The sequence below is a fragment of the Heterodontus francisci genome, chromosome 36, assembly GCF_036365525.1.
Source record: "Heterodontus francisci isolate sHetFra1 chromosome 36, sHetFra1.hap1, whole genome shotgun sequence".
In the NCBI taxonomy this organism is placed as follows: Eukaryota; Metazoa; Chordata; class Chondrichthyes; order Heterodontiformes; family Heterodontidae; genus Heterodontus; species Heterodontus francisci.
This window is the reverse complement of record NC_090406.1, coordinates 36,965,593-36,985,018: the sequence shown is the minus strand read 5'-3', so window position 1 is coordinate 36,985,018 and position 19,426 is coordinate 36,965,593. Positions and strand designations below refer to the sequence as shown.

Genomic DNA, 19,426 nt, shown 5'->3' with positions numbered 1-19,426 from the left:
TCTGTCCTAATATCACCTTAAGTGGCTCGATGTCAAATTTTGTTTGATAATGTTCCTGTGAAGTGCGTTGGAACATTTTACTATGTTAAATGCGCTCTATAAATGCAACGTGTTTTTGTAACCTAAAGGACTGTCTATAAATACACACATTATTACTGTCAGGCGTAGCAGAAGCAACTTTCTGATTGTTTCTCCTTGGTGTCCCTTCAAATGCAAATGCATTTCAACCTCCTTTACACATGGCACGTCTGTGAAAGCGTCAATGTGCATGTCCTGGGACCTGGAATAGGCCTTCAGTACAAAAATGCAACACAGCACTTGTCCGGTATCTGCACACTCAAACATATGCTGGTCTTGAGCCGGTTTGTGCAATGTAGCTGCACCTGACTTTGTATCATCCCTGAACTGAACACAATTTCTCTTCCACAGATTTGCCAGAACCTGTTCCTGCGGGGGTTGTCGTTGGTTGGATGGTACCACAGTCACCCATACACATATGCTCTGCCCTCTCTGCAAGACATTGATTCTCAGATGGACTATCAGCTGAAACTACAGGGAACCACCAACAGTTTCCAGCCCTGTCTAGCGCTTGTCTGTGGTAAGAAATTCATTGTGCATAAGGCTCTGAGCTCTGCATTAAGGAGGCAGACGATTAATGTTGTAATGTGGTAAAACTGGGGCATTTACAAACTTCAGTCTATGGTCTTATATGTCCCTGAAGTCCTGGCAGTCTAGCTGAGACAATTCGGTCCTTTTTGGGCTTATATCTCTCTAGTACTGGTTTGTTCTGTTTGAATTGTTTGGGACATTTGGAAAGTGCTGTTGCTTCACTAGTGGATAAATCATAAATCATAGCACCAAGATCTGTTTGTATCAGTAAGAGTGTGGATGTAAACTTTGTACTAGGTCCTGAGACTCCATCTGTGCAGCCCACAGAGATGAAAAGCCTGAATACCAATGATTTAAAGCAATTTGTTGCCTCATTCTTTAACTTATTATTCAATCTTTATTGTGTCTTTGTGGTTAAATGGACTGCTGTATAGGCATATAAATAGTAAAAAGGGTGGGATCGATTAAGGACCATAAAGAGATCTCCGCATGGAGGCAGAGGGCATGGCTGAGGTACTAAATGAGTACTTTGCATCTGTCTTTACCAAGGAAGAAGATGCTGCCAAAGTCGTAGTGAAAGAGGTGGTAGTTGAGACGCTGGATGGGCATGAAATTGATAAAGAAGAGGTTTTAGAAAAGCTGGCTGTACTTAAAGTTGGTAAGTCACCAGGACCATATGGGATACATCTGAGGTTACTGAGGGAACTAAGGGAGGAGATTGCGGAGGCATGGCCACAATCTTACAATCCTCCTTAGATACAGGGGTGGTGCCAGAAGACTGGAAAATTGCCAATGTTATATCCTTGTTCAAAGAAGATGTAAAGATAAAACCAGCAACTATAGCCAGTCAGTTTAACCTCAGTGGTGAGAGAGCTTTTAGAAACAATAATCCAGGACAAAATTAAGTCATTTGGACAAATGTGAATTAATTAGGGAAAGCCAGCACGGATTTGTTGAAGGCAAATCGTGTTTAACAAACTTGCTTGAGTTTTTCGATGAGGTAACAGAGAGGGTTGATGTAGTGTATATGGATTTCCAAAAGGCATTTGACAAAGTGCCACATAACAGGCTTGCCAGCAAAGTTGAAGCCCGTGGAATAAAAAGGACAGTGGCAGCATGGATACGAAGTTGGCTGAGTGACAGGAAACAGAGCGTGGTGGTGAATGGTTGTTTTTCAGACTCGAGCAAGGTATACACTGGGGTTCCCCAAGGGTCAGTGTTAGGACCACTGCTTTTCTTGATGTATCTTAATGGCCTAGACGTGGGTGTGCAGGGCACAATTTCATAATTTGCTGATGACACAAAACTTGGAATTATTGTGAACTGTGAGAAGGATGGTGATGGACTTCAAGATGACATAGACAGGCTGGTGGGATGGGCAGACACATAGAAGATGAAATTTAATGCGAAGGAGCTTGAAGTGATACTTGAAAATTGAAAATGCTTGAAAGTTGCAGCTATGAGGCGAGATTGGATAGGCTAGGGTTGTTTTCCTTAGAACAGAGGAGGCTGAGGGTGATTTAATTGAGGTGTACAAAATTATGAGGGGCCTAGATTAAGTAGACAGGAAAGACCTGTTTCCCTTAGTGCAGAGGTCAATTACCAGGGGGCACAGGTTTAAGGTGATTGATAGAAGGTTTAGAGGGGACATGAGGAAAACTTTTTCACCCAGAGGTTAGTGGATGTCTGGAATTCACTGCCAGGAACCGTGGTGGAGGCAGAAACCTTCAGTTCTTTTAAAAGGTACTTGGACATGCACTTGAAGTGCTGTAACCTGCAAGGCTATGGATCAGGTGCTGGAAGGTGGGATTAGATTGGGCAGCTAGTATTTTCAGATGGCACGAACACGATGGGCTGAATGGCCTCCTTCTGTGCCGTAATTTTTCTCTGGTTCTATTTTGGTAGGAAGAATGAGGAAAGGCAATGTAAAATAAAGGACACAATTCTAAAGGGGGTGCAGGAACAGAGAGGTTGAGAAAGTGGCTAAAAAGGCATATGGGATCCTTGGCTTTATAAATAGAGTCATAGAGTGAAAAAAACAAGGAGGTTATGATGAACCCTGAGAAAAACACTGCTTTGGTCTTAACTGGAATATTGTGTCGAATTCTGGGTGCCACACCAGGAAGGATATGAAGGCATTAGAGAAAGTGCAGAAAAAACTTAGAAGAATGGTTCCAAGGATTACTTCAGTTGCATGGATAGATTGGAGAAGCTGGGTTTGTTCTCCTTAGAGAAGGTCAAGAGGTGATTTGATAGAGGTGTTCAAAATCATGAGGGGTCGAGACAGAGCAGATAGAGAGAAAATGTTCCCATTGGCAAAAGGGCTGAGAACCAGAGGACACTTATTTAAGGTGAATAGCAAAAGAACCAATGGCGATGTGGAATTTTTTTTTTTAACACAAGTGGTTAGAACCTGGAATGCACTGCCTGAGTGTGTGCTGGAGACAGATTCAATTATGGCCTTCAAAAGAGAATTGGAAATTCTCTGGAGAAAAAATTTGCAGGGCTTCAGGGAAAGGATCGGGGAAGTTGCTCTTCCAGAGAGCCAGCACAGGCACGAAAGGCCGAATGGTCTCCTCTGCTGTAATCATTCTATGAATCAGTGTCATACTGAACCATACAGAGCAGAAAAGGTCCCACCTTCATTCCTGTGGTTCTGTCAAGTTAGTTCAGCTCTGTCAAGGGTGGCAGTTGGGGAGTCACAATTGGCCACAGTTCCCTAGGAGTGGTGAGGGAAAGTCAGGCAGGATACCTGTTCCTGATCACTATCCTGTGACCCATGCTAGAAAGTGCATCTATGGATGTTGGTTCAGGCTGGGCTGTGATGACTCTTATGGTTGTATAGGACATTGACATTTGATGTCTAGGCACACACATGAGAAATATCTACTGGAGAAAGTTGGTGCCGGGGGAGCTGTCAGCCATGAAATTTGAAACCCGGAAAGAATCTGTGTCTTCAGAGGAGGGGGAAGGAAAATTGTTTGGAAAACTCTAGTTGGCAGGACAGCACTAAGCGCAAGTAAAATTAGGACGAGGCAGAACAAACTAGAAATCTAAAAATCAGGGCAAAGGGGTATTAAAAGCTCAAGGTCGTAAGAAGAGAGGGCGGACTGCAAGTGGACTACAAGCCCCGGGGCTGTATTGAGGTGACCACAGTGGCAGCTGCAGTCATTCCTTGGAGCTCAAAACCACGCTGGACAGGCGATGCTGTTTGTGCTAATCGAAAGCATCTCTGTCGTCTTGTATTTGTTAACACCAATCTCCAAGGCAGGGGAAAACATTCTAACTGACTCTCTCTTTACTTAAGGGCCTTATCATCATGGAAGCACCAACTTGGAATCAAAAATTACTCCATTCTGGGTTCTGCCTCCTCCAGAGGTAAGTGATCCTACCCCCATCATGTTTTCAAGTGGGATGGCTATTTTCAGGATCCTTGGTAACATCGCAACATTCGACTGTAGCTGATGGAGTCAGCAAGCTATCCTGCGAGCACTGTATTGCACCTGTAACCTGTCTATATGCTGGAATCATAGTTGATGAAGTCCTCTGAAGATGGGCCTTGATTCTTTTAGAATCTGAACCCGGCTCGCGTTAATGTAGGAATAATGGTGCGACTGATCCCATTTCCTACTGTTTTGTGATTGCTTTTAAGATCTTAGTATACTAATGAGCTACGTACCAGGACGCAGTCATGTGACTACAAGCCTGAGTCCCTCTGTATCTGTAATACCCAGAGTAAGGTTCTGTAAATAGTTAGCTCTGTACAGTATATAATAGTCTAGCTGTAATAAACCTGTTTGAGATCTTCAACCAACTGGACTCCACGCATCTCCTTAATGTTGCATCAGACAACATAAAAGGAACTCATTACATGGTGGCAGCTGTGGTGAGAAGACCAAATCTAAATTGAAGACCACAGGGAAAACAGCTTTTAAGAACTACCTACCCACAGCTAAAAGAGAGAAAGTTTAAAAAGAAAATACTGGCCCAAACTGTGAAAGAAGAAAACATTTACCTCAAGTTGTCGACGACAGAGCACTGAACGACAGGCTGTAAATCAATCACTACGATTGGGTGAGTCATTGACCCGATGGTCCAGGAATCTCCATTCTTAAAAAAGAAAGCTTTGAGATGCTTGCAAAACTGATTTTTTTTTTTTAAAGGCTCAGTAAAAGAAACAAGAACAGGGAAAACCCAATCCCTATCTCAAGCTCATCAATTGTTTTCAAAGGCTCCCCTCCCAGGCTGATGGAAGTCGGCACCCAAAGATATTGAGATGGGTAGAAGAAGTGAGAGACCTTGGAGTGCATATCCACAGGTCCCTGAAGGTGGAAGGACAGTTGAATAAAGTGGTGAAGAAGGCATATGGCATGCTTTCCTTTATTGGCCAAGGTATAGAATACAAAAGCAGGGATGTAATGCTGGAACTGTATAAAACGCTGGTTAGGCCACAGCTGGAGTATTGCGTACAGTTCTGGTCATCACATTACAGGAAGGACATAATTGCTCTGGAGAGAGTACAGAGGAGATTTACTAGAATGTTGCCAGGGCTGCAAAATTGCAGCTATGAGGAAAGATTGGATAGGTTAGGGTTGTTTCCAGGAGGCTGAGGGGTGACTTAATTGAGGTGTACAGAATTATGTGGGGCCTAAATAGAGTTGACAGGAAGAACCTGTTTCCCCTAGCGGAGAGGTCAGTTACCAGGGGGCACAGAGTTAAGGTGATTGGTAGAAGGATCAGAGGGAGGTGAGTGTCTGAAATTCACTGCCCAGATCGGTGGTGGAGGCAGAAACCCTCAACTCATTTTAAAAAGTACCTGGACCTGCACCTGAAGTGCTGTAACCTGCAAGGCTATGGACCAGGTTTTGGAAGGTGGGATTAGATTGGGCGGCTAGCTTTTTCAGCCAGCACAGACATGATGGGCTGAATGGCCTTTTTCTTTGCCATAACTTTTCTATGGCACAAAAAGCGCATGAATCCTCCATTCTTGTAGCTAAAGCTTTAAAAAAATCATCAAACCACTCAAGTGTGAAGACTTTTCATTCACTCATACAGAGTTTAAACAAACACCATAAATCCACTCAAGTATGAAGAATTGCCTATTGGACGGCTGTATAAAAAAAACTCTAGCAGAGAAAAAAGAGCACTTGAAATGCCTATTGCACTGTAAACAGACAGACTAGAGTGCTGGAAGCTAGATAAACAGACAAGCACTGCTAAACATCTGCTCCCGTCAATCAAAGCAGCCAAGAGAGTTTTTAAAAGTGAAAGCAGTACAGTGTCACAGAACCAAGTCTTAAAGCAAGTGAACAGCAGAAAGATGATACCATATTTCCCAGAAAGCCATGGATATCCTATCCGAGTTCCAACTGTTCAAACAAAGAATGCAGTTATGCTTTACAGACCAAGTAATTGCAGAACCAGAAAAACAGGCTGTAAAAATACTAATAGCAGTTGGAAATGAGGGATTACACATAATCAATACCTCTGGCTTGTCTGAAGAGGACCAGAAAGATCCCGCAAAGATATGGAAAGTGCTGGAAGATCGACTCCGATTAAAAGTGAATTTCAGAATTCACTGCCTGGAATTAATCTCCTACAGGCAACAGCCACAGGAATCAATAGACCAGTTCGTCAGCAGATACTGTAGTAAGGGAAATGAATGCGACTTTTCAGAAGCTGAGCTGTCAGACTGAATAATGGAATTGGTGATTGTATCAACATCCACTGAAGTGTTTCAGAAAGACCTATTGGGGAAGAAGAAAGGTCACAGCATTGATGCACTACTGGAAGATTGCAGGAAATATGAAGCCATTGTACTGGACAACAGCACCTGCAAGCATTAGGTGCAGCCAACAATATCAACACCATAACCAGGTCGAAAAGAGCCAGCAAGATGTTGTCCTGCATTTCAAGACCTGTGTAAGGCGTGCAGTGCAAAAGGACACTGGGCCCGCCTATGCAAGAAATCTGGCTCCGAAGATGCAGCTAGAAATCACAGTAGGGTGCAGACAAACAGATGAGAGACGCAGAAACAGGGCAACAGCAGCAAGGAGAGCTCCAGAGACCTGCGTAAAAGCAAGCCGATACACAAAGTCCACAGCGAAACAGACCTGAGACAAGACTCGGAGAAGTAATTCTCAAGTCAGAGGACGAGCAAGCGTTCCACATTGTGAACCTGACACATATTAATGAAGTCAAGCAACTGGAAGCTTTCGCCACTATGATCATCACGTGCCCAAAGAAACCTGGCAAACACGCTTTCAGGATTAAGATCAACACCAGCGCGAGTGCAAATATCCTACCAGTCCGAATCCTGAAGGATGTATACTGGAATCGTTGGTAGTCAATAATACAACTAATAAATGCAAAGTTATCTGCATACAATGTGTCACCCATCCCTTGCAGTGGCACACTGACAATGCAGTGCAGCTATGGCAAGTTGGCATGGAAACTACAAGTATTCTACTTGGTAGACATGAGCAGACCAGCAGTGGCAGGTCTACCAGAGTGTAAGGACCTCGACATCATAACTATCCACGAGAGCAGTGCCAAGGAGAAATCCCCAAGGACCGGAACCTGCTTGCAGACTCTGGCCAGCATCAAATGGCACAATCTGGAAACCCAGCTACAGCACAACTATGCTGAGCCTTCACATCTCTCTAGAGAACCCCAGTACTACAACGAGGCAGAATGGACAGGTATCTCCATGAGACCAAGTACTCTTCCCCAACAAGTCCTCGACTTTGAGCCCCAAGCCTTCAGACACGGAGGATAAGGAGAAGCAAAGGACATGCAATGTCCTGAAGAGGCAGAGGAGAAATGAGTTGAAGCATTGTCTGTTGGTTTTTTGAGATGTGGTGCCGGAAGTTTCCAAGAATGACAAGGCCCCAAAGGTGGTCATCTTGAGAAGAGCAACAGAGTATTTTAGCAGGCTGAAGGCAGAAGAACAGAAACTGAATGCAGAGAGGGAGAAACTTCAGAAAGAACCGCAACAGATGAGACGCAAACTCCCGAGCAAGAATTGTCAAAACACCAAGACAATATATGGACCTTTGAGCCTCTATATTTGTAAAGTTCATAATCTCTATCCATGTGTAAATAATTTTGATATCTAATTTTATGTATTTTTACTTTTAGCATACGAGACTTATCTTTGGAAAGAAAAGGGATATTGTGTGATTGACTTTAAGAGTGATGTCCCTTTCTGAGCTATGTGCTAGTATGCAGTCATGTGACTACAAGCCTGAGTCACTCTGCATCTGTAACACCCAGAATAAGGTTCTCTAAATAGTTAGCTCTACTGTATATAATCTAGCTGTAATAAACCTTTGAGATCTTCTGTCAACTTGACCTCCAGGGACTCCATTTGATCTGAAGCTATTGGGGATTCAAGTATTTTTACGTGCGCATGTGTGCTGCTGCTAATTCTAGTGTGCCATTACTTCCGATTGTGCTGTACCCCGCACACCTTACCCTGGTAAAGCCTCTTTCCTTGTACTCTAACTGCACCGTACATAGTAAAACAGTAGAAAAACTTTAATATGTCAGTTAATTTTCTGTAATTAGTACTTTAGAGACCAGAATATCCACATAGAGATATTTGACACCTCAAAAATCCAATGGCAAGACAGCACTGTATGATTGGATCTTTTAAGCACAAAGAAAGTGCTTTTTCTTTTGTTAATCATTTGCAAAAGCAGATTTTCTGTAGGTTTCTGATGATTTAAAGTGGAAATGTGCAGCACCACATTATTATTAATCAGCACTATTAAACTAATCTTCATTTGATTCATTTAAAATGCTTTAGAAAACCACCCACAATCCTGTTCTCACACTCCACTGCCTGTGTCTCAGGTGTGTCATTTATCACCAGGTACATTTTCCCTACCTCTGGGACTCTAATCAAATATGGATGTGTAAAAGGAAAGTCATGCATGAAAAATGTAATACTTTTTAGGAAATAGGAGATTATACTGCAAAAGGAAATGTAGTGGATACTTTTTTATATGGATTCTTAAAAGAACTTGCATTTCTATAGCACCTTGCATGATCTCAGGACATCCTAAAGAGCTAAGTATTTTGAAGTGTAGTCACTGTTGAACTTAGGAAATGTGACTGCCAATTTATGTACAGAAAGGTCCAAACTGCAATATGATAATGACCAGATCAAATGTTTGTGATATTGGCCGAAGGATAAGTATTAGCCAGGACGCTGCTCCTCCTGTATTGGTACCATGGGATTTTTTACATTTCACTTGAGGGGACAGATGGAGCTTTGGTTTAATGTCTCACCTTAAAGACGCCACATCTGACAACACAACACTTGCTCAGAACAGCACAGAGGTGTCAGCCTGGATTAGGTGCTTTATAATCAAATTCAATAAATCTGGCACCAGAAAATGACCATGTAAGTTGGTGGATTGTTGTAAAATCTCAACAGGTTCACTGATGTCCTTCACAGAAGAGAACCTGCTGCCTCTTCCTGGTCTGGCCTAGATGTGACTTTAGTCCCACACTAAGTAGTTGACCCTTAATGCTCTCAGGGCAAATAGGGGTGGACAATCCTTAACTAGCTGGCCAGAATCACCCACATCCAAAAACAAATAATAAAAGAAGCTACAGAAGAAATTTACTAAGGTGTTACCACAGAATCTGGAGAAACCATTGGAACAAAAGGATTAACAAGAGATAATGTTCAAAATTATTTAGGGAGTTTTGATTATATAAATAGGGAAAACTATTGTCAGTGCTGATTAGAAGGTTTATAATTAAGAACAAAGGTTAGGAGAAATTGTTTTTAATGCAGAGGGTTATTGGGACAAGGGATGACCTACCAGAGACAATGGTGAAAGTAGACACTATAATAGCTTTAAAATGTGTTGTTGATCAATATTTGAAAAAGATAAAACTAAGTGTGGGTAATGGGAATAACGGATATCTGAGAGAGCCAGCACACGGCCAAATAGTCTCATTTGAGTGTCAACTTGGATCAGAGATCAGAAGGTTAAGCTTCAAGTCCCATTGCATGATTTGGATCATTTTATCTCTGGGACAATACCACCAAAACAGATTTCATTTATTTCCTTGCTGTTTGTGGGATCTTACTGTGTGCCTACTAAACAACAGTGACCACACTTCCAAAGTACTCCATTGGCTGTGAAGCACTTTGGGACATCCAAAGGACATGAACATGAGATATTAATATCAGTTCTTTCTATTCCGTAGTCCTATAAAATTCTATGAGGTAGAAATTCAACTCATGGTTGCCTGTTTTGCACTTGCACATTCAGCTGCGAGCTGGGCAGGAGTGACCTTCAGCCCCACCTCTGATGCCTAAAGTCTGCCTGATGCAATATTCAGGCAAGCAGCCTGCATGTCTGAAATGTACTTGAGACTGCTTAAATATGCAAAATGAAATCCAATGCAAAACTCCCACCATCAGTGAACTATAGCGGGTGTCCATTTAGGATACACAGCTCGCCAATGGTATGTACTTGAGCCTGGATTAAGTTCAGGCCTCACGTCTGCAGGAACTGGTTGGCAGAACAGGGGCTGCGCTGACCTCGTGCCCACTTCGGGCAGGTGTGGAAGTTCTCTGCCTCTGATTCCAAAGTTGGGCAGTGAATTGTGGGTGGACACTGGGTTTAGAAATTAGCAGGGATGTTGTAACATGATAGAGTACTTGACCTGCAGCATTGGTGCTGTAGAGGTGGGCTGAAAGTTTGGCCATCTTATTGCTGATGAGTCCATATCATCTCCATTTGTTTCTGCTTTGCTGTCATCTCTGCTTTTAATCTATTTTCATCTCTTCTAGCAAAAGCCCAACGATTATGGTGTTCCCATGGAGGTAGAGATGACCTACGTGCAGGATACGTTTCTAACCTCTGACGTCCTACATGAAATGGTACTTCTAATTTTATGACTACCAGGCTTCACATACTGAAAATATACCTTTGAACGTTGATGTATGCTCTTCAGTATTCCCGCCTATGCACTGCAAGCTGTAGCATGACCCACTGGAATTGGATTCCTGGTAGTCTGTTACAAGCTGAACACTGTTGGGGCTCAGATGACATTGCGGCTTAAAACACTAAAGTGGTTTTATGATTTTGTTTCTAACTCCTGCCCACTTCCATCCCAGTTTCTCCCATTGTGTCTCTAGAAAGTGAGTGTCAGTTTCAGGGGCCTATCATGCAGTGACTGCCCTGAACTAAAGCACTTCAGCATGAAGCTCATCCTTCAGGAGCCTCCTTAAAAATAATTTCTCCTTTTGGTCTGCTTCCCGCCCTGTCCCTTCTTTCCCATTGCCTGCTCCATGTCCTTCTCCTTGTATAAGAGATACTCTTCTGAACACAAATGGCAACAAATTATGGGTCATAGAGAGATACAGCACTGAAACAGGCCCTTCGGCCCACCGAGTCTGTGCCGACCATCGACCACCCATTTATACTAATCCTACATTAATCCCATATTCCCTATCACATCCCCACAGTTCTCCTACAACCTACCTACACTAGGGGCAATTTATAATGGCCAATTTACCTACCAACCTGCAAGTCGTTGGCTGTGGGAGGAAACCGGAGCACCTGGCGGAAACCCATGCAGTCACAGGGAGAACTTGCAAACTCCACACAGGCAGTACCCAGAACCGAACCCGGGTCGCTGGAGCTGTGAGGCCCTTGGGCGTTGGGAGGCAGACAAGACTCACTATTGGGAACCTCCCGATTGGAGTCAAACATTGAGGATTGAAGAGGAAAAACCTAAAGGAGAAAAATATCATTAACATATATAGTATAAAATTCTAAAGTTTTAACAAATAACACCTGCCAAAGGGGAAAAGATCTGGAGGGAAAAATCCAGTGTTGTTTCCCGAGCTTTCAGGAACATTTCAATAATGCCCTCTAGTCCCACCCAGTGACCAGAATCTGCAAGTGCATGCAAACTCAGAGCAGTTGTTAAAAGTTTTCCAATGTCACAGGCTGTCACATTAATGGGGCAATGCTGAAAACATCACAGGTAGGTGTGGACACATCTTAAATTGAAACCTCTCTTCGAGTCTGTTCAAAGTGAGGAAGGTGGTGGAAAATGGGACAGACGTGATGATTTTAATAATCTATAGGTTTTGTTGGAATTCCCTTTGCAGATGTTACTTTTGGAATATTACAAAGCAGCTCCAGACATTGTGAAGTTCAAAGACAAATGGAATGAGGAGATGACATATTTAGATAAAGTTAAAGTAAGTCGGCTTTTCTCCCCGAATGTTCTTATTTGTATTTGAGGATCCCAGATAGTTTATTTTAGTGTGTTTTGGTTTCCATGTGCACCTCAGACCAGCAACATACAGGAAATGCGGATTGAAGAATGGGGTGATGAGATTTTTCATTAATGGAGATCATCAGTAAGCATTCTCAGGCACAAGCTGTGTGCAATTGCAAAGCTTTCCTGAAGACATGTTTCCTATTGCCAAATACTTTGACTGCCCATTGTTGAGCTTTGGCATGTAGGTAACTCTAATCTGTTTGTATGCACCAACAATAACAGCTTGTATTTATACAGAACCTTCAGTGTCTCCCAGGATGCTTCGCAGAGGCATAAGGAAATTCAACCAGTTACTGCGATTTGCTGACATGGTTATTTATTAACTTAACCACTTTTTTTTTATTTCTTTGTATTGAAGGGATCCCTGGCCAATAAAACACCTAAGGACCAAACCTTTGTAAAAGTTCTGGAACACATTTTTAACCAGCTGGGTGCCTGCAGTTAGTTAACTTCAGCTGGATTCTTAGCATCTCTGGAAAAGGAACAAAGCTGGAAAAAAGAACTGAAAAAGGTGAATGTGGAAATTATTCAGAAGAGATCAGGGTAATCGGAATGTGATTATTTAGTGTTTTCTGTTTTGAATAGTTTTTGTGGTAGAAACAGAAACAAATTTGCCTCAAAGTGGCTGAATGTTGACACCAGTTTCAATTTGTAGACTGTTGGTGCCGAGCTTCATGATAAAATGCCATCGGGAATTCAAAATGTTAAATATTGAGACCTTCAGAGACACTACATTCAAGTAATGAATTGAAGAATGTTGCGGGAGTGATTTATTTAACTCTTTTTTTTTTCTCTCATGCGCCATCTCCGTGTCTTGACTTTCACAAGCTTGCAGGATGAGCTGGAATCCTGTTGTTGACATAAACAGAAAGGCCAGAACCCTAATTAAAAGTATGCTATTGGAGGTTGGAAACAGGGCCACAGTAACAAAATTAAAAGCTGCAAGGAGATAGCTGCACAGTATTGGTTAATGAGGGGGAGAAATGACAGGATTGCCACAAAACTTGAAGTGTTTCTGATGAGGAGTCATGTGTTTTTTAATTGTTTAAGTACAAAGTTAGACATCTACAGGGGTTTAACCTGAGTTTCATTGGTCTGCCACCGTAAGAATAGCTGGCAGATAGTCTCACTTCTGCTCCTTTGCACATGTGCATAGCTGTGTTGGGGACCTCCAAGTGTTGAAACTGTAAAAATACCAGCAATCTATGTTGCTGGGAACCCCAACATATGCAACCCTATCACCACCGCTCACCCCTCCTAGAGAATGTAAACTTTCTAACTCCATGCGGTCTTGTTGCATTGATTTGGAATCTGCCTAAAGCACATTCATAACAGAACCTGGGGAAGAGGTGTATTTAGAACCTGCCTTCCCATTTCTCTGATTCCCAGCACACCAGATGCTTCCTGTGCCTTGGTGTTCACACCCATGAAGTACTCAGCTGAACACTGCTGTTAGTGGAAATTTAACATGATTCCCTTTCTTCTTGCTGTCCTGTGATAGAAAACAAGGGATATAATTTAGGTGGCACTATCCCAGCATGCAATGAGCAGATGAAAGCCCCCTATTACAACTATAGAACCAATATGCACTCCCCCCTTCCGATGAGCAGCTGGCAGGAGTCATACTTAACAGGTGCCATGTTTGGGGTTTCAAGGCAGGAGCTCAACCTGCAGGGAATTTGAGACACACACTATGCATAGTCAGCATCGACGCATTCCTTTAACCAAGATTCTACTTAGCCTACAGTAGAGCTAGTAAAAAAAAAATTCACATCCATAGAGCTGGGGGCCATACTTTTGTCTCATTCTCATACCTAGTTAGACAAGAACCTAAATACAGCAATTCCAAGCTCAAATAAGGTGACTAATTCTGGTGAGCCAGATACGAGTGATTTGTAAGTCATTCAGGGCTTTACTGTCATGAGCCATTAGATGGTTCTTTTAAAAATAATAATTGGGAGGTGCTTTTAAAAACTAAAAACCTCACCCACTGACAGCCTGCAGAAAAAAAATCCTGAAGGTTTTACAAATGTTCAGCAAATCCTCCTCCTGATGAACAAAACACTATCCTGTCAACTTTGTAATTCCAATCTCTGGTTGGATATCAACAGGTCATTGTCATCAGTTGGTTAATAAATGAACCACTTTGTGTTCTATAGCTGTAGAAACCAGAGGATTCCAGGCTCCATCCAGATCTGTTGCTGATCTTACCCAGGATGGAGCAAATTGGCCTCCGCATCCCCGGGGCTGGAAAGTGGGAAGTCCAGCTACAGGTCCCGCTCCTGCGTACGGGCAAGTGCCTGGCACGGGAGTTAATGCCTTCTGAGGAGTAGGGGCAGAAGGAATATCTGGGACAGTTCAGGGTTAAACCAGAAATGATTGCATCTAAAATAGCAGTGGCCTCAGACATTACTGTGATCTTTTCAAGATGACTTATTAACCAGTTCAAATCATACTCATGTGCTGCAGAAGCTCTTACCTATTGCAGTCTGAGTTCTTGAACAGATTGCAGTCCACTTGCTCTACTCCAGCTGTTAACTGTGATGATTCATCACGCCCCCAACAATATTCCTTGTAAAGTAAAACTTTCCCCATCACACACTGTGTACTCTCTGATGCTAGTGTGCTATAAGTTATAGGTTGCTTGGGCTATAGAATTCCACAGTCCCATAGAAACATATGAATACCAAGAAATAGTGTTTGGCACCAACAGAAGCATTTACTTTGGCCACTAGATGACACTGCTGCATCCGGGTGCTTGTGTTTGCCCGTGGCTGTAGTTCTAGCAATCTTTTTTTAGCAAATGTGATATCACGATTATATTACGCTGTTTTGCCCAGAGGCCCTGACAGCTTTCACAAGGCGGGTTTCCAAAAAAACAAAGCATTTCTGCCAGCAAATGAGTAGAGCACTGTTGCCATTTTACCTGGCTAAGCGAGGGCTGGCTGATCATGTCACCTATGCACACCAGCAGTGCAAATTTGTTTTTACAAACGTGTTTACAGACATTTCCCTGACATTAGGAGGAGGTCTACAGCTTTTCATGAGCAGATGCAGGTCCTTGTATCAGTCATGCTGCAGTACTTGAGGTTTACCAAAGGTGTATAAGCCATTACCTGACATAGCACAGGGAGGAGCTCCCCAGTATGAACATGTTATGGGGACAGAGAATATGGCAGTTGCTTACCTGAGTGAAGCCACTTTTGCCAGTAAGGCTGCTGCTGTTCCGTGTGGGATAGATTTCAAATTGTTGATGGTCTTCTGCAAATGCTTAACACAGTATTACCAAAATTCCTTGTACGCTATCTAAATGTGGGAAGTTTAACTGGTTAACACCCATGGTAAACATAGCACAAAGGAGAATTTGGTACAAATACATCACATGTTTGCACAAGAACAACACCCTTGTGGGTCAACAGGCCCTGAGATCAGGGCATGGCCTTCAACTGAAATGTAGAGATTCACTTGGAATTAGTGACCCTTTTATTTCCTTTATCACTGTTCATGCTGTCACTAGGCCTACTGCTCATATTGGTAGCAATAAAGGTGCTTGGAATCAAAGTAATATGCCCTCATGAATGGAGAAAACAGTTATGCATGAAGTGTGCCTGAGTTGCCCCAGCAGGCAAGGCTCTGTGTTGGGAGTGCTTGTTCAGATATTTACCTGATTGTGTGACGCTGGTAATTCAACTTCAGATTTTCCCCACCAGCAGTGAGAAAGCCTGTAACAACTAGTGTTGCACAGTTAAAAATGGCTTCTCCAGACAACCATCTGTGACATTTGAAAGTTGCAGGAGAGTATTTGAAAAAAAGAATCACTTTCAATCTATAAACTGTTGCACCAACAGAAAATAGCTTAATTTGACTTTAACATGTCACTAATGATCTCTCATTGATCTGAGGAGCTGTTAAGAGCATTTAGCCTCTAATTGACCTCTAATGTATAGCAATTGCACTTTGTGACCTTTAAAAGGGGGACACAGTGGTATTTTAGCAGCAGAATAATGTGTTTTACATGGTATAATACTCCTGTCCTTAGCAGTGCACCCTCTGACTTAATGTAAAGGACCCTAGTGGGATTTGCTCGCTGCTTGAAAACTTTGCAGACCCTTCCATCCATTATGCTTAACCTGAATCCTAGTGAAAGTTCTGATTTTCAGTCCTTGTCAACTGTGTTTAATAGACCAACTTACAGCCACCTTTCGGGGACTGTGGAACATAAACCTGAAAAATGCTTCAATTACTGGAATTCTTGTCTGTCTGTATTGTGTGTTGTGATTACACATGGTTCTGGGCATTAGTGATTATATTTTTATATGAATTTTTCTTGTAGCACTTTAAAGAGTCACCAGTTTTTAAGGGAAAAAAGTTCTATTTCTCAATCATTTCAGATGTCTGCATCATACAAACCTAGTGTTTGATTTACTTATTCATGTTAATAGATTTTAGCTGGGGGGGGGCAGTGTGGGAAGAGAGAGAAACAGTAAGGCTGCTACAGCTAGTCTCGCTGAGTAAGGAAGAGGGAAAACCAGCCAGGATTCCCACTTCCTATCCTGACCCCTGCTGGAACATTTGTGTGTGGAGGTCAGGCAATTAGGACAGTATTTGTTGCCACGCATCAGCAATTGGCTTTCTAATACTTACTGCCTAGATTTAGAGGGGAGGAAGAGTCAGAGGCCAGGCACTAGAGTGGCTGCAGGCATTTGTGGAATGGGGAAATATTTCCAGAAAAAAAGCAAACTTCTATCTTTGGATTTCATTGGGATGAACGTGGCTCCCAACAGTCTCAAGTTAATCAGAACAGACATTGTACAAACAAATTTGGGTTGGCTTTTCATAACAGAACTTATTTTGTTATATTTTCAATAAGTTTTATTTTTCTACTTAATTCTGTTTGATTTTCTTCCTGGAGTATATGTTCTATAGGTTGTGAACTGCTAAATGAGCCACTCAGATTCGCATTTTGACTGTCCATTTCTGCTCCCCTGCTGTCTCTGCCTTTTGTGATGGAGAATTCCATCATTGCACATCCCTCAGTGTTCCAAGTATGAGATCTGGAGTTGCGAGTGTTCATTCTCAAGTTTCAAAGCCACCCAGCACTGAGACCAATGTTCGGAGTCAGGTGCCTGACTGAAGACACTTCTTCCAGCTTTTTCCAATACCATAATGAATAAACTGGAGAATAGTCAATCCCTAGTTTGTACTGTGCTAGCTGATCGCAGCTGGGACAGGGTAGTAGAGATACTACAATTGGCCCACATCTCTGGAATAGGTAGGGAGACTAGGAGAAAGCAGTCAGCATCACTATCCAGATATTCATACTGCAAAGTTTGACAATGGGCGAGGACAGGATCAGGCTCAGCACTGATGCATGGTAACTTGGATGAAACCTATATATATGGATCTGAAGTTCAGTGAGAGTTGGCAGTTGTCTAGCTTTTGACTAGTAGTCCAACAATAATTTAAGGTACAAAAGCAAAATACTACAGTTACTGTAAATCTGAAATAAAAACAAAATAGTGGAAATACTCATGTCAGGCAGCATCTGCGGAGTGAGAAACAGAGTTGTTTCAGGTGTGTGACCTTTCATTAGAATTTAAGGTAGCCTGGATGTTGCTTTAATAATCAACAGTATAGTTAAACTCTACAAGTGTTTGTTTAATTGGTCCTAAATGGCTGATGTTCATGAGAAATAAAATACCAAAAGAGCTACCTACAATCCTCAGATTGTGCAGAGGCTGTTTATGGAATAGTAAATTGGAGGCAAATGATACCTGAGATGTCTCTTTCATACATGCACATGATATTTAACACTCAACCAAGACTGTTGGGATGAAATTTCTGCTGTGGCAACTGGCCAGTGAGGGGTCCCTGTGAAATGAGTTTGGGGCAGTTAATGTGTAAGGGCCCAGTGTACAGAACAACCAGTTAGTGGCACTAGTCAGGCGATCTCAGTCAGACCACCAGAGGCTGATACGAAAACATTGGTGCAGTAAAAGGTGTTAGGAGGTTGAGGCACTTTGTTGGAAAAGAGTAGAAGCTTTACACTTCAACGATCCATAAATGTACCGAACCTGGAATTGATTAATGCTGACACTAAGCTCCTTCACCTTCATGAGCACAGAAGAGGTTATTAAGATTGTGGCTCAACACTGGGTGCATCACACCCATTACTGTACTGTGCAGTGTCTTCAAAGGAGCAACAGGCCTATTTAAAGATCATCTTTTCAAGTCATGGCCGAAACAGGATATGTGGCTTCTTGTTACTGAATAGACCAAGTGAATTTAATGTAAAAGTGCTGTAAATATTCATAAACTGTTTTATGAATTGCAATTATGTTGAGAAACCCAGATGTAGACACTTTTTTTAAAATCTAAAATATAATTTTTAAGTTTTAGTTTTCACTAATAAAATGGTTTTGAAAATCTAATGTTTGTTCAACTGAATTTGTTTTAAGATGCTTCCTGAGGACTGTATTTAAGTGCATTTCCCAGTCTGATACCCTGAGAGATCAGGAAACTCCCTCACTGTGGTCGACCCATATACAACAACAACTTGGACAAGACTAGAGGGGCAGCAACAGTGACTAAGAGCTTACATAAAAGCTTATTAAATTATTTTTCCCTGTGAATTGGAAATTTGGATTTAATCCAGTTTACTCTCTCCCAGTTAGTAATTTTTTCCAGCTGTCTTTCCTGATTCCTGGAACCTAATGGGAGCTTACTGTAGCCCGACATTCCAGCCAGCAGTACGTGCAAAAAGAGATCCTGATGTGTTCCAGCTTTCCCATATGTGGAAGGTTTGAACTTCTACGTAATTGATCTTAAAATGGAGTCTTATAACTGCTGCTCCATTTGCAGTTTCTAATTGATGGCCTGGTTGGTAAATGAACTGCCCAGGGTGAAAGTGACCTCGAAGAGCTCAGGATAGCTGGTTTGTACTGAGTTAACTGGACAATGAGGGCAGTGCCCCAGATTGCAGGCCTAAATATGCAACAGGTCCCTGTCTGGGAAAAACAGAAATGTGGATAGGTGGGGCTGAAATCGTTAAAAGATTAGTGCACTTTTTCTGTAATTAATCCAGCAATAAAATCTGAGTTCATGGCTGCAATTTCATCAGAAAGGCATTAGTACAGACAAAGACATATTCCCAATGAAAAACAGGAGAAGGTAATTTTGGACCTTCAAGAGAGGGTATTCACTGTGATGCTACTCATGGTCAAATAGACATCCCACACCACTGCCTCCTCACACATAGAATGGGCATTGGGATAGTGTAAATGAAGAACTATCAACAGATGCAGAAGATGGAAGATATTTAACGTGTGACAACAGCATGAATTGTAACACTACAGTTGCAGTGTTGAATGCATATTAAAAATGGATTTCACATCAATTGAGAAGAGTTCCAGAAGTGGGTGAAAAAAATGACATACACAGAGTGAAGTCACAAACTACAATAATTATACTGCTGGCCACAGACAAAAATAAATCT

The 19,426-nt window shown here is 42.1% G+C and overlaps 1 protein-coding gene across 5 annotated transcripts in view; it reads left to right on the top strand.

Annotated features, from left to right (window-relative positions):
• The window catches only part of mpnd (MPN domain containing), an 84,095-nt gene extending 65,807 nt beyond the window's left edge, over positions 1-18,288 (top strand). For 3 of the 5 annotated variants that reach the window (XM_068016548.1, XM_068016549.1, XM_068016550.1), the window contains 5 exons: positions 430-598; positions 3,917-3,987; positions 10,427-10,516; positions 11,756-11,848; positions 12,290-18,288. In XM_068016548.1, coding sequence (XP_067872649.1) covers positions 430-598; positions 3,917-3,987; positions 10,427-10,516; positions 11,756-11,848; positions 12,290-12,376 — 510 coding nt within the window. In that variant the 3' untranslated portion in view covers positions 12,377-18,288. The remainder of the gene's footprint in view (positions 1-429; positions 599-3,916; positions 3,988-10,426; positions 10,517-11,755; positions 11,849-12,289) is intronic. The other 2 variants (XR_010969566.1, XR_010969565.1) reach the window with 2 other exon arrangements.
• The last annotated feature ends 1,138 nt before the right edge of the window (positions 18,289-19,426 follow it).